Source organism: Danio rerio, chromosome 11 (genome assembly GCF_049306965.1).
Source record: "Danio rerio strain Tuebingen ecotype United States chromosome 11, GRCz12tu, whole genome shotgun sequence".
NCBI lineage: Eukaryota > Metazoa > Chordata > Actinopteri > Cypriniformes > Danionidae > Danio > Danio rerio.
The window spans coordinates 2,747,501-2,770,195 of record NC_133186.1 but is presented as its reverse complement, the minus strand read 5'-3'; the positions used below and the strand labels follow the sequence as shown (position 1 = coordinate 2,770,195).

General features: G+C 35.7%; 2 protein-coding genes across 8 annotated transcripts in view; both read right to left on the bottom strand.

Moving 5' to 3' along the window:
• mapk14b (mitogen-activated protein kinase 14b) overlaps window positions 1-14,417 on the bottom strand; it is a 50,084-nt gene extending 35,667 nt beyond the window's left edge. For 4 of the 5 annotated variants that reach the window (XR_012386685.1, XR_012386683.1, XR_012386684.1 and 1 more), the window contains exons 1-2: window positions 14,061-14,417; window positions 2,679-2,808 (exon numbers count right to left, since the gene is read on the bottom strand). Coding sequence is in view for 2 of the 5 variants with exons in the window: in XM_017358195.4 (XP_017213684.1) it covers window positions 2,679-2,808; window positions 14,061-14,179 (249 nt within the window). In the remaining 3 variants the exon portion in view is untranslated. 5 annotated transcript variants of the gene reach the window in all.
• A 3,412-nt stretch (window positions 14,418-17,829) lies between these two features.
• tmem167b (transmembrane protein 167B) overlaps window positions 17,830-22,695 on the bottom strand; it is a 7,631-nt gene continuing 2,765 nt past the window's right edge. The window contains exons 2-4 of one of the 3 annotated variants that reach the window (XR_012386763.1): window positions 22,039-22,170; window positions 19,039-19,678; window positions 17,837-18,854 (exon numbers count right to left, since the gene is read on the bottom strand). Coding sequence is in view for 1 of the 3 variants with exons in the window: in NM_001003761.2 (NP_001003761.1) it covers window positions 19,596-19,678; window positions 22,039-22,170 (215 nt within the window). In the remaining 2 variants the exon portion in view is untranslated. 3 annotated transcript variants of the gene reach the window in all.

The window sequence follows — 22,695 nt, the reverse complement described above, 5'->3', positions numbered from 1 at the left end:
AGTATTTGTGATGATTGGGATGCAGTTCAGCAGGTGATTCATTATTATTAACAGATATATTCAGTTCACGCTAATGAAAAGGGACAGTTCACCCAAAAAAAATTTGCAGTTTAAAATCCAACACATAAGTAAATACACATATAGAAGTACATGCTTTAGCTGGCGTTTTTGAAGAAGCACAAAAAAAATTACTTTGTACTTGGTACTTATTACTTAGTTTGCAATTTCAACACAAAACATGCATGTTTACAACCACTTGTGGAGTACATTTTTGGATGAATTGACTATTTAAAAGCACTTCTGAGCATATTTAAAGGAACAAAATCAAATTAAAAGCAGAAAGTCGTGTTTTGTACATTAAGGATTTATGATTTTGCAGAGCAGGCAGTGCATTAATAGTGTATAATGTCTCCCTGCTCCCTCATCAGCTCACAGACAGCGATCAATAGAGTTTCATAAGGCTCGGATGAATCTCCCGCTGGGATCTGTGCTGGCAGAGGAAGTGCGTTAATAGTCAAGAAAGTGAAAGGAGGACAGGAAGCCACAGATGATGAGGAAACGTGCAGGTTCTGTTTAGAGTCGAAGACTAAATTATTAGCCCGCTTGTGAACTTTTTCTTTTTCGAATATTTCTTAACAGATAAGACTTTTAAACAGAATCGCTTTAGTAAGTAATTATTAATAACTCATTTATTTGGTCTTTGCCATGATGACAGTACAAAATATTTCACAAGATACTAGTGTTCAGATTAAATGCGCAATTTAAAGGCTTACCTAGGATGACTATATTAATTAGGCAAGTCGTTGTACAACAGCGGTTTGCTCTGTTGCCAGTCGAAAAAATTATAATAGAAAAAAAACATTCTCTTTAAGATGAAAATATTATATATATATATATATATATATATATATAAACATACATATATAAACATAGATATATAAACATACATATATAAACATACATATATATATATATATATATATATATATATATATATATATATATATATATATATATATATATATATATATATATATATATATACATATATATATATATATATTATATATATATTAGGGGTGCAACGGTTCAATCTACTCATGGTTCTTATGCATCACGGTTTTAGGGTCACGGTTTCTGAACGGTTTATGCTTTTCTTAGGAAAAAATGCCAACAGAACAATTCAAACAACAATAAACATATTTATTGAGTAACAAACACCTGACTTCACACAGCTTCACACATATGACTGTAGATTTCTAGGTTCCTGCATTGATTAAATAAAAGTAGGACATTTGGAAAATTGTATGATCAAATAAAATGCTTAAAAACAAAGCTTGAATTTCCTCCTTTTCTATTTTACATCTCGACTCAACACTCAACAAATTATTCAGATAATAATGATGTCAACGCATCTTATTAATCGAGCACTTTTAAAGTATTGATTACTTCTGTTTAATATTATGCTTGCTTTACCAAGGCAACAACACGTTTTTTCTGTATGATTTCTTTATGATTTTATTATGATTCCAGAGAGCTTCGTTTCACTTATCAGCACTAACCATAGTGAATGAAACTTAAGCTAAGAGAGAGCGTTTTCTCTGCTCTTCTCTCCTAACCTCCCAGGGCTTGGTGGCCACATATGTGGACAGCACATTTTAGCTCTTAAGTGGCCGTTTAAAATACTTTGAATGCTTTATATTTTGTTACAGACATACAGTGTCATCCTGCAACTGTTTTGCAGCAAATGAAATATCCCAAACACTACTTTTAATTGTCCATAATGGGGAGAAATTTAGTTTTTGCTCTCTGATAGAAAATTATATGTTAAATATGGATTACAAAACAGTCACAAGAAGTGTTTTATGTAAATTTGGACCACGAGTCCACATATATGGACAGCATTTTCCCTAAAAGTACATCATGTAAAAAAACACCTTGGGACTTAAAAGTGTATTTCAGCATGAACCGAACATTGAGAAGAAAACTAATTGGCAGATAGCGGGTAAGCTGAAGCAACAGACCTGCTGTATGTCTGCGTCCATATGGGACGCTTCTGGGTCTGGATATGGACTTCGATCAGGCTGTTGGTGACCACTGATCAAGGCTATTTTTGCAGCAACAAAAAACGCCATTTGTTATGTTTTTGAGTCTGTTGAAACACTGACGGCAACACGCTGGGGTTTTGCCTTACCTGCGCATTTGCGCTGTATCTCCTTCACTTGCCATGCTGAAACCCGCTGAAACTCACACATACATACCGACACGTGAGGAAGCGTGATGTCAACAACAGATTTACATACTAAGGTGATTGGGTGATTGGACAGGTCTTCGCAAGTGCAATGAGCGTTGAGGTTGTTTTTGTTAACAAACAAATATTAATAATGCAGATTCTGAACCGCGGACCACAGGGGGCACTGAACTGTGGGAGGACAAGGGGGCTAATAATATTCACCTTAAAATGTTTCCTTAAAAATTAAAAACTGCTTTTATTCTAGCCGAAATAAAACAATTTTTTTTCCAGAAGAAAAAGTATTAAAGGATATTCTGTGAAAAATGACAACATCTGATCAACATCAATTGTGAAATATTTGAAAAAGAAAACAAAACTCACAGGAGAGCAAATACTTTTGACTGCAAAATGTACCATAAGAGTCATAAATGTGGATGATTCTTACATTCTCGTGCTTCATGTGTTTGAGCAGCCGCAGTTCTCTGTACGTGCGTTTGGCGTGGATGATGGACTGGAACGGCCGGGAGAGTTTCTTTACTGCGACCCGCAGACCTGCCTTACCATCAAACGCGGAGCTGCAGGGGGAAAAAAACAATAACACACACATCAGCAACATGATCATCATTACAGACCACACGATTACTGGAGATTCAAGCTGCTCAAGATTTCCATGGGAAAATAGGAATTAGTTTATATAAGATTATCTAAAATAAATGGTTACCATTACACCCAAAACGGCAGTGCTGGGGTGAACTATCTTTTTTTAAGAAAGCAGAAAAAGTGTACCCACTAACTTCAATAGTAGGAAAAACAAACACTATGGAAGTCAATGGTTACAGTGGATTTTATCATTCTTTAGCATAGGGGAACTCTTGAAGAAAGCGGAAAACCTGTAACCATTGACTTCCACAGTATTTGTTTTTCCTAATATTGAAGTCAACGTGTACAGCAGGGGTGTCAAACTCAATTCCTGGAGGGCCGAAGCCCTGCACAGTTTAGTTCCAACCCTGCTCCAACACACTTACCTGTAGGTTTCAAACAAGCCTGAAGCACTCAATTAGTTTGATCAGGTGTGTTTAATTAGGGTTGGAACTAAACTGTGCAGAGCTGCGGCCCTTTTGGAACTGAGTTTGACACCTGTGGTGTACAGGATTTCAGCATTCTCCAGCATCTTATATTAAATATTTTGAAGAAAGCGGAAAACCTGTAACCATTGACTTCCATAGTATTTGTTTTTCTGACTATTAAAGTCAATGGTTACAGGATTTTAGCATTATTCAGCGTTTTTTTTGGGGCGAGGCTGACCTACCTAATTACCTAAAAGTGCACCTGGAACACACACACACACACACACACACACACACACACACACACACACACACACACACACACACACACACACACAAATACACCAATACACCAATACACACACATACACACACACATACACACACACATTCACACACACATTCACACACACATTCACACACACATTCACACACACATTCACACACATACACACACATACACACACACACACACACACACACACACATACACATACACACACACACACACACACATTCACACACATACACACACACACATTCACACACACATTCACACACACATTCACACACACATTCACACACATAAAAAAAAACTTGATGGCTAACATTCCTACTGATTCTGAATATTTATACACAGTGCATCCGGAAAGTCTTCATAGCGCTTCACTTTTTCCATTTTATATTTTATGTTACAGCCTTATTCCAAAATGGATTAAATTCATTTATTTCCTCAACATTCTACACACAATCCCCCATAATGACAATGTGGAAAGAGTTTCTGAAATTGTTGCAAATTTATTATAAATAAAAACCCTGTAAAATCAGATGTACATCAGTATTCACAGCCTTTGCTCATTACTCTGTTGATGCACCTTTGGCAGGGATCACAGCTTCAAGTCTTCTTGAATATGATGGCACAAGCTCGGCACACCTGTCTTTGGGAATTTTTGCCCATTCCTCTGTGCAGGACCTCTCAAGCTCTCAAGTTTGATGGGAAGCGACAGTATACAGCGATTTTCAGATCTCCCCAGAAATGCTCAATAGGATTTAGGTCTGGGTTCTGGCTGGGCCACTCAAGGACATTCACTGAGTTGTTGTTCAGCCACTCCATTGATATTTTGGTGGTGTGCTTCGGGTCATTGTCCTGCTGGAAGATGAACCGTCGCCCCAGTCTGAGGTCAAGAGCACTCTTGTGCAGGTCTTCATTCAGGATGTCTCTGTACATTCCTGCATTCATCTTTCCCTCTATCCTGACTAGTCTTCCTGCTGCTGAAACACATCCCCACAGCATGATGCTGCCACCACCGTGCCTCATGCGATTAGCTTGAGTTTTCTCCAAACATAACGCCTGGCATTTACTCCAAAGAGTTCAATTTTAGTCTCATCAGAGCAAAGAAATTAGTTTCTTATGCCTCATTCACACAGTGAATTAGGGCCAGACTCTCAAATGAAGGAGACAAAGCTTCTTGCGCCGTTCCATTCTCCACAGACCACACCTCGCCAGAGCGTCTGCCGGCCCAGACGAATAATAACACACTCTCACAGACACACCGTAATGGAGAGCAGATCTGTTTACATTACAACAAGCATGCTTCCTAAAAGTAATCAGCTAGAATTACAGCCCAGTATGTATGCATGCATGAACAGTAGGGCTGAACAATGTATGGTTTCAGCATCGATATCGCAATGTGTGTGTGTCCGCAGAGTTGAGTTGAAATGACTGTGATTGGCCATGAAGGTCATCAGTTTACTGAACTCACCGCTACTCACTGAGCAAAGACACAGACTGTTTAAAGCCGTGAAGATGTACAACAGATTCTTTGTTATGTACTAAATGTCGATAATTTGTGTAGTCAGTAAACATAGCTAGTGCATTGAGCAAAAATACTACACTTTAAAGATAACTGGAATATTTCGACAGTAAAAAACAATAGTGTAAAATATCAGAAATGAACCATGCTACACCCCACTATTTATAACAGTAAAGTCTGATCTGAACTATCTGCAGGAGAACAGCTGAACGCTAGTCAGCAGACAGATACAGGACTGCTGCTCTGCACACATGCTGGGTTCAGTTCCAGAGAAAGCTCTAGCGGAGAGAGTGGAGTCAGTGACTCAGTGCAGATTGTGAAATATGGGAAAGCACCTCAGAGAACAGGAAAAGTCCCATTTCTCTCTATCAGTCTGGAGCAGAGTGATGCCGCCCGTACTGGACACAGAGACTGGACGCAGCAGAAGTGTGTGAGTGAGTGTGTGTGTGTGTGTGTGTGTGTGTGTGTGTGTGTGTGTGTGTGTGTGTGTTGGAAGATGTATTGCACACTTTAATAAAGTCAGATCAGTGTCAAAAATAATACATTAATGAAATAAAGTTTATACATGTGTAGCACAATTCACATTCACATAAATCCAAAACAATTCATAAATACAACAACTAAATTTGTGAATTCACAAGTAAAATTCGTAAATATTTTCGACACAAGAATTAAATTTTCATATTTATGAATTGCGTTTTGAATTTACAAATAGTGTGTGTATTTACGAATTGTTTTGAATTTACGAATTGGATTTGCGCATTTATGAAATGTGTTTTGAATTTACGAATTTGATTTGCATATTTACTATTGTGTTTTGAATTAACAAATTGTGTTTTGCGTATTTACGAATTGGATTTGCGTATTCACAAACTGTTTTGAATTTATAAATTGGATTCACACATTTATGAATTGTGTTTTTAATTTACAAACTGGATTTATGCATTTATGACTTGGGTTTTGAATTTACAAATTGGATTTGCATATTTATAAATTGTGCTTTGAATTAATGAATTGGATTTGCATATTTATGAATTTTATTTTTAATTTACTCAATTGATTTGCATATTTATGAATTGTTTTTGAATTGACAAATTTGATTTCCCTATTTACGCACTGGATTTGCGTATTTACGAATCGTTTTGAATTTACGAATTGGATTTGCATATTTATGAATTGAGTTTTGAATTAATGAACTGGATTTGTGCATTTATGAATTGTTTTTTGAATTTACGAATTGGATTTGCATATTTATGAATTGTGCTTTGAATTAATGAATTGGATTTGCATATTTATGAATTATGTTTTGAATTTACTCGTTTGATTTGCATAATTATGAACTGTGTTTTAAATTTACGAATTGAATTTGTTTATTTATGAATTGTGTTTTAAATTACGAATTGAATTTGCGTACTTACGAAATGTGTTTTGCGCATTTACTAATTTAATTTGCATATTTATGAATTATGTTTTGAATTTACGAATTGGATTTGTGTATTTATGCATTGTGTTTTAAATTTACAAATTTGATTAGCATATTTACAAATTGTTTTAAATTTACGAAGTGGATTTGTGTATTTATGCATTGTGTTTTGAATTTACTAATTTGATTAGCGTATTTACAAATTGTTTTGAATTTACAAATTGGATTTGTGTATTTACGAATTGTGTTTTGAATTGATGAATTAGATTTGCGCATTTATGAATTGTGTTTTGATTTTACAAATAGGATTTGCATATTTACAAACTGTTTTGAATTGGATTTGCGTATTTATGAATAGTGTTTTGATTTTATGAATTGGATTAGATGTCCATATCTAAATCATAAAGTTTGTAAGGTCAATCTAACAGTATTCCAATAGGCTTCACCAAAGAATAGGCCTGTCACAATAATCAATATTTCGACTTATCACACAACACGTGAACATGAGTTCAATCATTTTTGGTGATGCATATATATCGTCCATATATTAAAAAAAAACAATTCTAGCAACACTTCAGCAACATCTCTATCTCTACTGGAGGTGTCAGTATGGTTAAATAAACATAGCATTTACTATAAATTACTAGAGTATATTTTCCTGTAGGTGGCTGACGGCTGAAAATAGCTCTGGTAGCAGATATCACAACCCTTGTTACTTATTACTTTGTTAACATTAATATTATTTATTTAGGATATGCATTTTGATTCCAGTGCCTTATTGATAAAATGACTATAATTAAACAACATATTCTATAGAATAAAATATACGTGTTCTTTGTAAGAGTGAACTTGCATCGTGATGATATTATATTGTCATTCTGTCATTACATGATGAGTGGCATAAAATGGTCTTAAAATGACACTAATATCCTTTATCACAATATATTTTGGTGCAATATATAGATATCATGACAGGCCTACCAAAGAGTCAGTGTTTTTTCGTGACCTGTTTTCTTGCAGCGTAAGAAAGTGTTGAATTCAGTTTTTGACTGAATCGAAATCAACTGTTATACCCGAATCTAAAAAACTAAATATTTTCTGTTACCTCTCATGAACTCTCACACAGTTGTGGCTTCAGTTTGCCTTTATCTAGATCACCAAGAACTCAAAGTGCCAGAGCAAGAAAAACAAACCTCATGAAAACAGGACTGAAGTACGCAAAAGGAGCGTCCAATCAAGAGCTGTCAATGGCTGCATTCCTCCAGCACCAGATCACAAACAACTCAACACTAAAACCCTTCATGTTCTTTCTGATTCAGCCGCTCGAAGAGATTTCCCCAATTTTCCGGAGAGCAGCAATACGGGATGAATCTATTCTTTCCAACAAGACCTGCGTGAACAATGTGGGATGTTTATAAACACTCACAGTCTGGAATTTCAGGAAATTTCAGCACATCTCAGGAATTACACTTCCTACTGGAGCTCACAAACTCAACCAATGTCAACTGAACAGCATTATATACACTCACCGGCCACTTTATTAGGTACACCTTACTAGTACCGGGTTGGACTGCTTTTGACTTTAGAAATGCCTTAATCCTTTGTGGCATAGATTCAAAAAAGTACTGGAAATATTCAGCAGAGCTTTTGCTCTATAATGATAAGACAGCATCACGCAGTTGCTGCAGATTTGTTGGCTGCACATCCAGAATGCGAGCACTCAACATTCTTCAATTAATCTTCCTTTGTGTTTAACAGAAGAAAGAAACTCAAACATTTCTGAAACACGTTGAAGCAAATAAATGATGACCGAATGTTAATTTCTGGGTGAACTACCCATTTAAAGCACAGGTCTAATATGAGATATCAGTTGTTGTTGTTATTGTTTTTTTTTTGACTCATCTGTTGCTATAATTATCAGCCTGTCAAAAATACACAGTCCCAATCTCGGATTCAGCCGTCTTTCTGGAACTTTGCAGGATGTACAGTTGAAGTCAGAATTATTACCCCCCCCCCCTCATTTATTAACCCCCTGATTATTTTTTCCCCCAATTTCTGTTTAACAGAGAGAAGATTTCTTCAACGCATCTAAACATAATAGTTCTAAACATAATAGTTTTAATACCTCAATTCTAAAACAAACTATGAAGCCAGATCAGTCTCAAAAATAATACATTTACAAAATTTAATTTAAAAACTCAAAACATAATTCGTAAATGCGCAAATCCAATTCGTAAATTCACAAAACACAATTCATAAATATGCAAATCTAATTCGTAAATTCTAATTTGTAAATTGAAAATTGAGATTTGCCTGTTTCTGAATTGTGTTTTGAATTTGCTAAATTGGATTTGCATATTTATGAATGGTGTTTTGTGAATTTACGAATTGGATTTGTAGTTTTATGAATTGTGTTTTGACTTTACTAAATTGGATTTGCGTATTTATGAATTGTGTTTTGTATATTTACAAAAGTGTTTTGCGTATTTACAAACTGTTTTCAATTTACGAATTTGATTTGCCTGTTTCTGAATTGTGTTTTGAATTTCCTAAACTGGATTTCCATATTTATGAATAGTGTTTTGTGAATTTACGAATTCGATTTGCGCATTTACGAGTTTTCAAATTTAATCTTGTAAATGTATTACTTTTGAGACTGATCTGCCTCCATATAGTCCCATCACTTTTGATGACGAATGCACAAGCATTCAAGTCTGCATTGTCTTTGCTATAATTTTGAGCCGGCTGCAACATTTGGGGGCTCGTTCAGGATCTGAACCTGGGACCTCTTACATGATCTCATATGTTAAAGAAATTATTTCTTTTATCTTTGCCATAAGGACAGCACATAATATTTTTCAAGATACTAGTATTCAGCTCAAAGTGACATTTATAGACTTAATAGGTTAATTAGGCAAGTTAGGGTAATTAGGCAAGTCATTGTATATCAGTGGTTTGTTCTGTAGACAATTGCAAACAAATATTGCTTAAGAGGGCTAATAATATTGAACTTAAAATTGTTTTAATTAATTACAAAGCTTTTATTCTAGCCAAAATAAAACAAATAAGACTATCTCCAGCAGAAAAAATATTATAGGAAATACATTTTCTTACTCTGTTAAACATCATCTGGAAAATTTCACAGGAGGACTTCACCTGTACATTTTGGATAAGCTTTGGTTGAATGCATTATCAGGACATTTTTGGGTGAACTGCCCCTTTAAGCAGTTCTTATGAGTCATGACGAGGTTTTTAAAGAGTTTGTTTCCTGTATGTCAGAAACACGTGTCGAGGACACCACAGCTTCCAGAAGAAGTGATGACTGATGACTGATGTTGTTGAACACACTCAAACTGCTCCATTTACCAGACTCAAATGTCCTGGGAACAAACACACTGCAGCTCTATTTATATCCCTGACAGAGGACACCGCTAGGAAAGGACAGGCCCACATTATTAGGGACTGTCCAGGAATATGTAAGTAACCCTGAATGGACAGTCCTTGCCCTGTTATGCCATGGTTAATATGTTTGAAAAGCTTTTGACCTCTTGTTTTACCTTCTGTATGGCTGAGAAAATCCCCGTAAATTTGATTGAGAAGTCTTCTCTCATACTTGCGATTGCATCCATAATTGTACTCTCTTGGTTTTTATCGATGTTTGGTTGGTTTCTTTAGCTTCGGATGTTGCGCTAGCCTGGCCACTGCAAGGTGCACCAGGATTGGCCAGCCCAGTCAGCAGACATGAACATTATTGAGCATGTCTGGGGTAAGATGAAGGAGAAGGCATTGAAGATGAACACAAAGACTCTTGATGAACTCTGGGAGTCCTGCAGCAACGCTTTCTTTGCCATTCCAGATGACTTTATTAATCAGTGATTTGACTCAGAGATGTATGGATGCAGTCCTCCAAGCTCATGAAGGAGTCAGACACAATATTCATTCTGTCTCCACTGCAGCAGGACTTTATATTCTATACTGGACATTATTTCTGTTCAGTGAAGAGACTTTTGTCTAAGCAGAGTCAGATCTTACTGTCCTCATGAAATCATTTAAAATCAAGACATGATCATATTTTATTGTGCTAAAATAAGCGTAATCTAGAGGCCTTTGCCTTTCATATCAGCCACTTCTGATTCCAAATGATCAACTAGAAGTCAAGTTATTATTTGCTGATCCTAAAACTTGGATAGGCGACAAGACTTTTGTCAGGTAGTGTATATTTTTAAACTATTTATATTTTTATTTTATTTGCTTCAGCTGCAATAAAAGCAGCTTTGAAATTTAAAAAATATATTTTTTTGAAGGTAATATTATTAGCCTCCTAAGGAATTGCTTTTTTTGTCGTTATAAAAGGACTTGCATGATATAGTATATCACTTTTGCCACGATATAGTAACTTTCATGTAAATTCAACTAATTAAAACGTAAACAGTGAACACAAACATTTGAATCTTTTTTAACATTTCAGCATAGACTTTAAAATCCGTTCATACAAATAAGATTATTTTCTTCTGTTATTCAGAAATTCAGGCCAAATATACAGTTGAAGTCAGAAATTTTAGCCCCCCTTTGAACTTTTTTATCTTTGTTAAATATTTCCCAAATGAGGTTTAACAGGGCAAGGAAATGTTCACAGTATGTCTGATAATATTTTTTCTTCTGGAAAAAGTCTTGTTTTATTTTGGCTAGAATAAAAGCATTTTTTAAATTTTTTAAACACTATTTTAAGGTCAAAATTATTTAGTTTTTTTACACACATTTTTCATCATTATACAATAACTTGCCTAATTACCCTAACCTGCCTAGTTACCCTAATTAACCTAGTTAAGCCTTTAAATGTCACTTTAAGCTGAATACTAGTGTCTTGAAAAATAACTAGTCAAATATTATTTACTGTCATCATGACAAAGATAAAATAAATCAGTTATTAGAGACGAGTTATTAAAACTATTATGATTAGAAATGTGCTGAAGAAATCTGCTCTCCGTTAAACAGAAATTAAGAGAAATTGGTATTTTTAATAAACATAAAACACTTTATAAAAATAATTGATTACAGGCCCAGCATAAAATACAGCTAAATATTACACCGGAAATTGATCAGTATGGGAAGAACACTAACTCGGCATATACCCAATTACAGCAAAAATACTGTATTTACATTTACAGCATTATTTACATTGCTGTGTGCAGTATTGCATTTCTTTATACAATATGTTTTTTATTGTATAATAACATAGCAAAATATTTGCATTGCAAACATGTAATGTTCACAATGGAACTTTTAAATACAGTAACATATTGCATAACTGGCCTACTGTAAAATTAAGCACATATAATTGTCATATAACAGTATTAATGCAGTTAAATATTGTGTAATTTACTAAAATTGTTAACAGTGCAAAAGCCACACAGTGAATGTTTTACTCTTATCAAGCCTAGCATTAGCTAAACACACACACACACAAAGCAAAATCAATGCATTTCCAGCAGAGTCTGCAATCAGCACTGGGTGTCTAATGTAAAGTCTGGGACCTGAAGGAAAACCACTGCTTTAGAGTTCTGGATGTAAATGATGTAGTATTGCAAACAGCATGACTAACCCACCGGAGCGCTGAGGAGACCACCTAATCCTGGAGTTATGAGTCAGAGAGTGACATCATCCTGTTCGACTCATGCACAACATCGAGGCCTTCATCTCACATGTGCTCAGAAACTTCATTTCAAATTCACATGTGGCTTGCTCATTTATATTTTCTGATTTAGGCATAAATAATTCTTTCAAACTTGATTTTTTTTTCGTGGAATTGCTTAAAAACTTTGGTACTGGATAATTTATAATTTTTTCCCACCTTTTAAAAATTGTTAAAAAAATATTTGTGTGCGGATTATTTATTGTATATCGTGATTGATTTAAAAAAAAAATATGAATAGTTCAATAAATAATTTTTAATAAATAATTGCTGATAATTAATTTATTGTGCATATTATTAAATGCATTTTTTTATTGTTATGCATACACTGATTACTAATAATAACCACATTAAAAATGTATGTTTTTATACACTGATTTACGCATATTAAAATGTTTAACAACTATTTAAAATAACTAATAAAAAAATTATATATATATATATATATATATATATATATATATATATATATATATATATATATATATAAACAAATATTAAAAAATAAAATAAATGCTTAAATTATAAAGCATTAATTAAGCATTAATAACAATTATTAAGAAATGCTTAAATCGCAAAGCATTAATAATAATTAACAATAAATGATGCTTAAACTATAAAGCATTAATTTAGCATGAATAATAGTTAATAATAAATACTCAATTATAAAGCAATAAGAATTAATAATAATTCATAATTAAAATGACAAAACATTACTTAAGCATTAATAATAAATGACACATTAATAAGAATTAATGATAAATTAATAAGAAATGCTTAAATTATAAAGCATTAATAAGCATTCATAATTAATAATGAAAGCTAATAAAGCATCAATAAGCATTAATAATAAAACATAATAAATGCTTAAATTACAAATAATTAATAATCATTAATAATAAATGATACATTAATCAGAATGAATAATAATTACTAATAAATGCTTAAATTATAAAGCATTAATTAAGCATTAATAATAATTACTAATAAATGCCAAAATTATAAAGCATTAATAAACATTAATAATAATGAATAAGAAATACTTAAATTATAAAGCATTAATAAACGTTAATAAAAAATAATTATAAAGCATTAAATAAGCATTAATCATAAACTACAAATTAATAAGAATCAATAATAAATGTATAATAAATCCTTAAATTTCATAGCTTATTCTCAAAATAATTACTCTTTTACTGCTTGATTATCAATATATTTTAGAGTTAACATTATTCTAAAAAAATCTAGCATGCTTTATGAATATTTAATTAATTTACAAAATATTTTTTGCTAAACAATTACTCCTTTATTGCTTAATTATTAATGCATCATAGATAACGTAACTCACTAACAATAATAACAGCAATAAATGATAACAATTGATGTTTTATTACACTAAATTACGTATGCTAAATACCTTTCAACGCATGCAAATGCAGTTTAACACAATGGTAACCCAAAATCGAGCATGCATTATGAATATTTAATTACATTTTTGTATTAAATCACAAAATGTACATAAAAATGCAGCAAGGGCCAACGAAGAGTCAAAAAATGCAGTATAGCAGGATCATGACTGTTAATAAAAGCCTAACATATACTGAACACACATCATGTGACAGCAAACAGCGACTTCTGCAAAACAAACAGATGCAATGCAATCCTGCAGGATCAATCTCAGTGTGCAAAGACACTGTTATCTGCCTCATCTTTGCAGCACGACTCGTTAAACAATCATAATAACGTTAATAATAATAAACGGCGAGGCCCGAGCGGCCAGATGTGGTTATGCAAGAGCTCCACACACGACAGCCAGAAAACATATACTTACCATACGGATCCATAAGCTCCAGAACCCACGGGTGATAAATTCTGGTACCGCTCCGGAACCTCCCATATGGTCTTATTGAGCTCCTGTCGATAAAAAGTGGGTCTCGCCTTCTGGGACATTCCTGTAGAGGACTGGAAACTTCTGATGTCGGTGCGCGCAGATAATATAAACAAAAACTACGTTAACTCAACAAAAGCGCGAGCTCCGCGTACACGAGCCCGTCCGCGTGCATGAGAGCGCTCCGGGAAAACGCACAAACTCCGGCTGCGATGCTTGAGGAGCCGCTGCGTGGAAAAGCGTGAGGTTTCTTCTGTGGATTTCTCTCGGGTTTTTTCCTGTTACAGGTTCTCCTCTGACGAACTCACTTGACGTCACTTCATAAGGTCAACTCTCGGGACTTCACTCCAAGTCTCGCGAGAACGGGAAGATGCTTTTTGCAGATTGTGAAGGCAACTCAGAACTTGCGCGCACACACACACACACACACACACACACACAATACTACATAGTAAACTGAGTTTATTATGTAAACAATGAAATAAAAAAACTTTAAAAAGAGTTTGAAAAGGTGGTGTGATTAAATATGAGAAGAGAGAAAGTCTTCTACTTCAGATTTATGTAGTTTTTTTTGTGATGACATACTTATACACACCGGCCACTTTATTAGGTACACCGTCCAGCTGCTTGGTTATGCAAATTTCTAATCAGCCAATCACATAGCAGCAACTCAATGCATTTAGGCATGTAGACATGATCAAGACGATCTGCTGCAGTTCAGCCCAAGCAACTGAATGGGGAAATAAAGGTGATTTAAGTGGCTTTGAACATGGTTGTTGGTGCCAGATGAGCTGGTCTGAGTATTTCAGAAACTGCTGATCTACTGGGATTTTCACACACAACCATCTCTAGGGTTTACAGAAAATGGTCTGAAATAGAGGAAATATCCAGTAAGCGGCAGTTCTGTTGGCGCATATGCCTTGTAGATGCCAGAGGAGAATGGCCAGACTGGTTTCAGCTGATAGAAAGGCAACAGTAACTCAAATAAGCACTCGTTACAACCGAGCTCTGCAGAAGAGCATCTCTGAACACACAACACGTCCAACTTTGAGGCAGATGGGCTACAGCAGCAGAAGACCACACTGGGTGCCGCTCCTGTCAGCTAAGAACAGGAAACTGAGGCTACAATTCACACAGGCTCACCAAAACTGAACAATAGAAGATTGGAGAAATGTTGCCTGCTCTGATGAGTCTCCATTTCCGCTGACTTATTCAGATGGTCGGGTCAGAATTTGGCATCAACAACAGGAAAGCATGGATCCATTCCGCCTTGTATCAGCGGTTTAGGCTGGTGATGGTGGTGTGATGCTGTGGGGGGGATGTTTTTTTGGCACACTTTGGGCCCATTAGCACCAACTGAACATCATGTCAACGCCACAGCCTACCTGAGTATTGTTGCTGACCATGTCCATCCCTTTATGACCACAGTGTCTCCATCTTCTGATGGCTACTTCTAGCAGGATACGCAACATGTCATAAAGCTCAATCATCTCAGACTGGTTTCTTGAACATGACAATGAGTTCACTGTACTCAAATGGCCTCCACAGCAACCAGAGCTCAATCCAATAGAGCACCTTTGGGATGTGGTGAAACGGGAGATTTGCATCATGGATGTGCAGCCGACAAATCTGCAGCAACTGCGTGATGCTATCATGTCAACATGGAGCAAAATCTCAGGAATATTTCCAGTAGCTTGTTGAATCTCTGCCACAAAGCATTAAGGCAGATCTGAAGGAAAAACGGGGTCCAACCCTATACTAGTATGGTGTACCTAATAATGTGGCTGGTAAGTGTATATATATATATATATATATATATATATATATATATATATATATATATATATATATATATATATATATATATATATAATGCATGATAAATCGTGTCGTCATTGTAATTGTATTTTATTTTTGCTGTTGTTTGCATGTTCTTGTTTGTTTCTACAATTTAAAGAAAATTAAAAAAACTTTAATATATTGACAACTGACTAATGGCTAATGACTACAGTGTGTAAAAAAATTAAATGCATAATGAAATTGTATTTTTCAATAATAAAATTTGTATTTGTGTCATAATTATTTATAATAATATTATGTCCAAATACTATGTTTATTATTGTTATTATTATTAATAATAATTAATATTTTTATCATATAAATGATCAAATTATTTAAACACTGCTTAAAAACATTTAGTAAAAAAAAGCCTTATCATCGGCCAAATTTACAATACAGAACAACAAATTAAAGGACAATAACAAAGAAAACTCGAACAAAGAAATGACCGAGAACGAATCGAGTCTGTGAATCAACTGAATCGACTCAAAAATTGATTCACCACTTCAGAACGCTGAACCATCTGAACAGTGAACACCGAGGGCATCTGCAGGTCAAACACCGACACTGCTCACTGTTTTAATTTTAATGGTTTTATTTAAATATAGTGATGTAGTTTGGGCGGCGCGGTGGCCCAGTGGAAAGCGAGGTCAGCTGGTTCGAGCTTCGGCTGGGTATGTGTGTGTACACACATATATGTAGTGTATGTGTGTGTGTGAATGGGAGTGTATGGGTGTTTCCCATTGATGGATTGCAGCTGGAAGGGCATCCGCTGGGTAAAACATGCTAAATGAGTTGGCGGTTAATTCTGCTGTGGCAGCACCTGATAAATAAGGGACTAAGCCGAAGGAAAATGAATTTGAAAAAACGATTAAAGAACAAATTAAAATACCAATTATGTATATGCATACAAATACCTCAGTATATACATATAGAACAAACTCTCATGGTCATATCCATACCAATACAGCCAAATTATTATTATAATCAGTATACAGACAATACTCAAAAGAAAAAGTTATTTGTAAAAATATTTTAAGCCTTTCCAACTTTTTTAGCTGATGCAAAATAGATTTATGAAAGGAATGAAGTGTGAAAATTACAAAAAAAAAAATATATATATATATATATATATATATATATATATATATATATATATATATATATAAATTACTATAGTATCATTCATTCATTCATTTTCCTTCGACTTAGTCCCTTTATTAATCAGGGGTTGCCACAGCGGAATGAACCACCAACATATTTGGTTTTACACACGGGTTCCCTTCCAGCTGGAACTAATTTCTGGGAAACATCCATACACACACTTATACACTATGGGCAATTGTGTTTATTCATTTCCCCTATAGCGCATGTGTTTGGACTGTGGGTGAAACTGGAGCACCTGGAGGAAACCCACGCCAAGACGGGGAGAACATGCAAACTCCACTCAGAAATGCCAACTGGCCAGGCAGGGACTCAAACCAGCGACCTTCTTACTGTGAGGTGACAGCACTAACCACTGAGCCATCGTGCTCTCTAACTTTAAAAGAATCATTTGTTGGCGCCAGGAGCCTAGTGGTACTGCGCACTGACATATAGCACCAGTGTGCTCGTGGCGACCCGGGTTCGATTCCCGCCTCGAGGTCCTTTCCCGATCCTTTCCCTCTCTCTGCTCCCAGTGCTTTCCTGTCTGAATTCTCTACTGTCCTATCAAAATAAAGGTGAAAAACCCCTAAAAAATAATTGTGAAAAAAATAAAAAGGATCATTTCATTATTTGTACTTAATCATTTAAACACCATTTTCCAAAGGACTTTAGTATTTAAAAATGCATGACTTTGAAAACCAACCCAAAAAAATGACCTATACCACGCTTTAGTATTTCGTTGCATAGGGTTTGATATCAAATATTTATTAGAGTCCACATGTCTACAAATATGAAACACCCAATAACTATCATTTGCTAGCAGTTTCAGAGCACGACTGCAGATATTTACAAGCTGAACCAAGTTTAAATACGTGAAGAAACGACAATAGGCTGCTGTAACACACACAACTAAAGGCATAAACACTACAGAACATCTTGGCTTGTGTATTTTTGTGCGGTGTAAAGTGTTGACACACTGAGCATCATGGTGCTGAAACATACAGAATCATCAGAGTGTTTACAATCAGAAAAAAAGTCATATAAATGTGTAGGATTCAATCTGTAGTGTGTTTCTCTAATGCAAGTATGATTTTTTAAATTAATATCATACCATCCTCTTGATATTCCGGAGCCATAACCTCAGGAATGAACCATTATCATCTATATTTACTGTAAGACGCATGTTTTTTTAAAAGAAAAAGTGACTTTTGTTAATAAACTTTGCTGTGTATTGATCAAACTGATCTGAATAGACATGCTATGCAACTACATGGTGTGTGCCAGGATGATTTGCTTTCAAATATACTACTGAATATGTCTCATCAAGAAAATAAGTTCATACATGTGTAGTTTTGAGCTATATCCTAAACTAAAAATCACATTTAGGTTTCCTTTTCACTCAGCATGAAACTATATCATGTTTCCTTATAAACATCTGGGGTAATTTAAAGGGATAGTTCACACAAACATTGACGTTTACTCACTCTTGAGTGATTTCAAACCTTTATAACGTTTATTTTGTGTTGTTGAACCAATAAAAAGGTATATATTTAAGAAGACTGGAAGTCATTGACATTAATAGTAGGATAAAGAGATACCATGAATGTTAACGGCTACCAATTTGTAACATTCTTCAAATTATCTTCTATTGTGTTCAACAGAAAAACGAAATCAAGCAGATTTAGAAGCATGAGTAAATGATGACCATTTTAATTTGTGTGTGAACTGCCCCTTTAAGTCAGGGATGTCAAACTCAATTCCTCGAGGGCCGCAGCCCTGCACAGTTTAGTCAACCCTGCTCCAACACACAGGTTTCAAACAAGCCTGAAGGACTCAATTAGTTTGATCAGGTGTGTTTAATTAGGGTTGGAACTAAACTGTGCAGAGCTGCGGCCCTCTAGGAATTGAGTTTGACATCCCTGCTTTAAGTGATGACGTAAGCCAGGGGTGTCAAACTACTGCCCTGCACAGTTTAGTGTCCAACCCTGCTCCAACACACTCACCTGTACATTTCAAACAAGCCTGAAGGACTCAATTGGTTTGATTATGTGTGTTTATCACTAAACTGTGATAGCTGCGGCCCTCCAGGAACTGAGTTTGACACCAGTGATGTAAGCCATTTATGATAAAAACTAAATAATGAAAAGACACTGCTATAAAATGTTATTCTGTACAAATTAACTTTGATTCTGCCTTCATTATCCCATAAGCTCAATCATAAATGTGCATGTTTGAGAGAACGACACCACAAACCATGTGTGAAGTCCATAAGCAGATGCTCCACATCCAGCAGAAATGACCCTGATCTGAGACCCAATTCCCCTTCAGACTCTATTTTTAAGTTACACATTTACAAAAGTGGAAAGCAGATCTTGAAAGAGGGCTAAACCGCAGCTGGTGGAGGGATTCTGTGCATCGTCCCCATCTGCTGGCGACTCCTGACCGCACCGCATGTCCATCAGCATCTCACAGTCCAGTACTGATTCATCCAAGTCATTTGAGAAATATGAGGTAAAAAGCCATACACAAACAGGACGCCGCCACAACGACGTGCAGCCGTGTGCCGATCACCGCAGCTGTGGAGAAACACACAAACGGCGTCAGGAAAACATTACTAGGCATGTTTCCGTTACACTAAAATTAAGAAACAAAAACACACCTGCATACCTGCTAACATTTATTATTACATTTTAGGAACATGGGACTCTTATTTAAAAAAAATGGGAGACGCAGCAAAGTCAAAATAATAGTGAAATAATATTAAAATAGTTTCAATTGTAAACATTTAAAATAAAACCAAAAGCAATGCGTCTCTGAAAATGAAGAAAAACAAGCCATGGTGCACTTACTCTGTATATGGGACTCTTATTTTGAAAACAGAAAATCCAGCAAAGTCAAACCCAGACACAATTTGATTTCTTTGTGCTACTAAGCCATAACTTCACCTCATCAGAACGCAAAATGCAGGATATACAGATAATAAATGTGTAGAGTTCTGCGTATCGTGTTTAATGCACATTTAAGCATCGCTCTGCTCTTACTGTGATTTTTCTGAAGTGAAACAACAGCAATTGCAATAATAGCTTTATTTATAAACATTCATAACAAAACAATGTGCTTCCAAGACAAAACAAGCATTGGTGCACTTACTCTGTATGTGGGACTCTTATTTTGAAAACATGAGATGCAGCAAAGTCAAAGCCAGCCTCAATTTATTTTCTATGTGTTACTAAGCAACGACTTCAGCTCGTTAGAATGCAAAATGCAGGATATACGGATTATAAATTTGTAGACTTCTGAGTAATGCAATTAATGCACGTTTAAGCATCATTCAGCTCTTACTGCGATTTTTCTGAAGTTAAATAACAGCAATTTAAATAAGTTTTATTTATTTTGCGTCTTAAAATAAAGAAAAACAAGCATTAGTGCACTTACCGTACGTTCACACCGAAAGCGGCGAGAGCGTCCAAGGTCGCTCTGGCCGCCCTGGCGACAACGCTGTCTGCCTTCAGCTCAGGCGGCGAGACCGTCAAAACTCGCTACATTGATCTCGTACTTAAAGGAGCCGTTGCAGTATTATCAGTTACATTCCTCCAGACATTTTTAGCGTGAAAATGTTGCGCACTTCTTATCAAATTCACACAACAATGGAAGATCAAGTTGCATGTGGTGTGGCTTTGCTCTATTTATCCAATATGTGTCCATATGTCTGAAATATCCTGAAGCAGCTATACTGTTTTGTACTGTCACATCGCGTGAGATTCCCGCTTTTTAAAGATAAATTTAAATAACATTAATGAACATCAGTAACTCGCCAGCAACTTATTTAATGCATGTTCCTGTAAGAAAACATTGTAAATAATTGGAAATCCGACGACCGCAATAATCAAACCCTTGGGAACAACTGTGGTCGGAACCAAAGTTCACAGGTCTGTGTTCCCTGAACTGCTATCAAGCGGTGGACGTCTTCATTCTGATTGCTTGCCGCCGAACCGCGTCATAGCTCATTACCATAAAGTTGACTTCATTTCAACTCTCCTCGACGCTCACGCCGGCGAAGACGCGCCGCGCTGCTCCTCGCCGCTTATTGTCGCCTATCGCCGCCGGCTCTCATTGAAAATGAATGACTTCCGGCAACTTTGACGCTCTCGCCGCTTTCGGTGTGAACGTACGGTTACTCTGAATGTGGGACTCTTATTTTGAAAACGCGAGACATGGCAAAGTCAAAGCCAGCTGCAATTTGTTTTCCATGCATTACTAAGCAACAACTTCAGCTCATCAGAATGCAAAATGCAGGATATACAGATTATAAATATGTAGACTTCTGAGTGATGTTTAATGCACGTTTAAGAATCATTCAGCTCTTACTGCGATTGTTCTGAAGTGAAATAACAGCAATTGCAATAATAGTTTAAATTATACAAATTAAAAAAAAACATATTTGCATCTGAAAATAAAGGAAAACAAGCATTGGTGCACTGTATGTGGGACTCTTATTTTGAAAATGGGAAACACAGCAAAGTCAAAGCCAGGCACTATTAGTCTTCAATGGGTTACTAAGCAATGACTTCAGCTTGTCTGAACGCAAAATGCTGGATATACAGATTATACATTTTGATTTAAACGTAATGCTGCTGGGGTTAAATTATTTATTAGTGTATTCCTCTCCTTGGAAGTAGAGCTAGTGTTAAATTTTATTAATGAGGTACAGCATTTGGTATAATCTTAGTCCTTTATATAAAACTTTATTAATGCATTATGCCACGTTTAAACCGAATACATGTCTGGTATCATCCCAACAGAGCTTGTGTTATTATATAAATAAATAATAGTGCATTGAGTGAGATATAATAAACCCATTTATTGATTTTTGGAATGAATTTAGTAGCAAAACAATGGTTAATGGAAACATAATGGCTAATAGAAGACCTCTCACCTTTATAGAAGACTCCCCACACACCTTTCTTCTCCGACAGGAGCCAGCTGTTGAGACGAGGAACCTTCTTCAGGTATGCACACGTGCAAATGAACAGGAGCCCAAACACAAGAATGCCATCGAAAGAGTAGACTATGAACACAATAAACATCACAATCATCATTACCTCCATTATTACAAAAACATCGGTGTAAAATATATAAATAATTCTAAAACTAATATTTGAGGGGCTTTTTAAAGCAAACTACCCTGAAGAAACACTACAACATTCATTCATTCATTTTCTTTTCGGCTTAGTCCCTTTATTCAACAGGGGTCGCCACAGCGGAATGAACCACCAACTATTCCAGCATATGTATTACACAGCGGATGCCCTTCCAGCTGCAACCCAGTACTGGGAAACACCCAAACACACTTATTCACACACTCCTACACTACGGCCAATTTAGTTTATTCAATTCCCCTATAGCGCATGTGTTTGGACTGTGCCGGAAACCGGAAGACCCGGAGGAAACCCACGCCAACACTAGGAGAACATGCAAACTCCACACGGAAATGCCAACTGGCCCAGATAGGACTCAAACCAGCGACATTCTTGCTGTGAGGCGACAGTGCTAACCACTGAGCCGCGGTCTCGCCCCAACACTACAACAATGG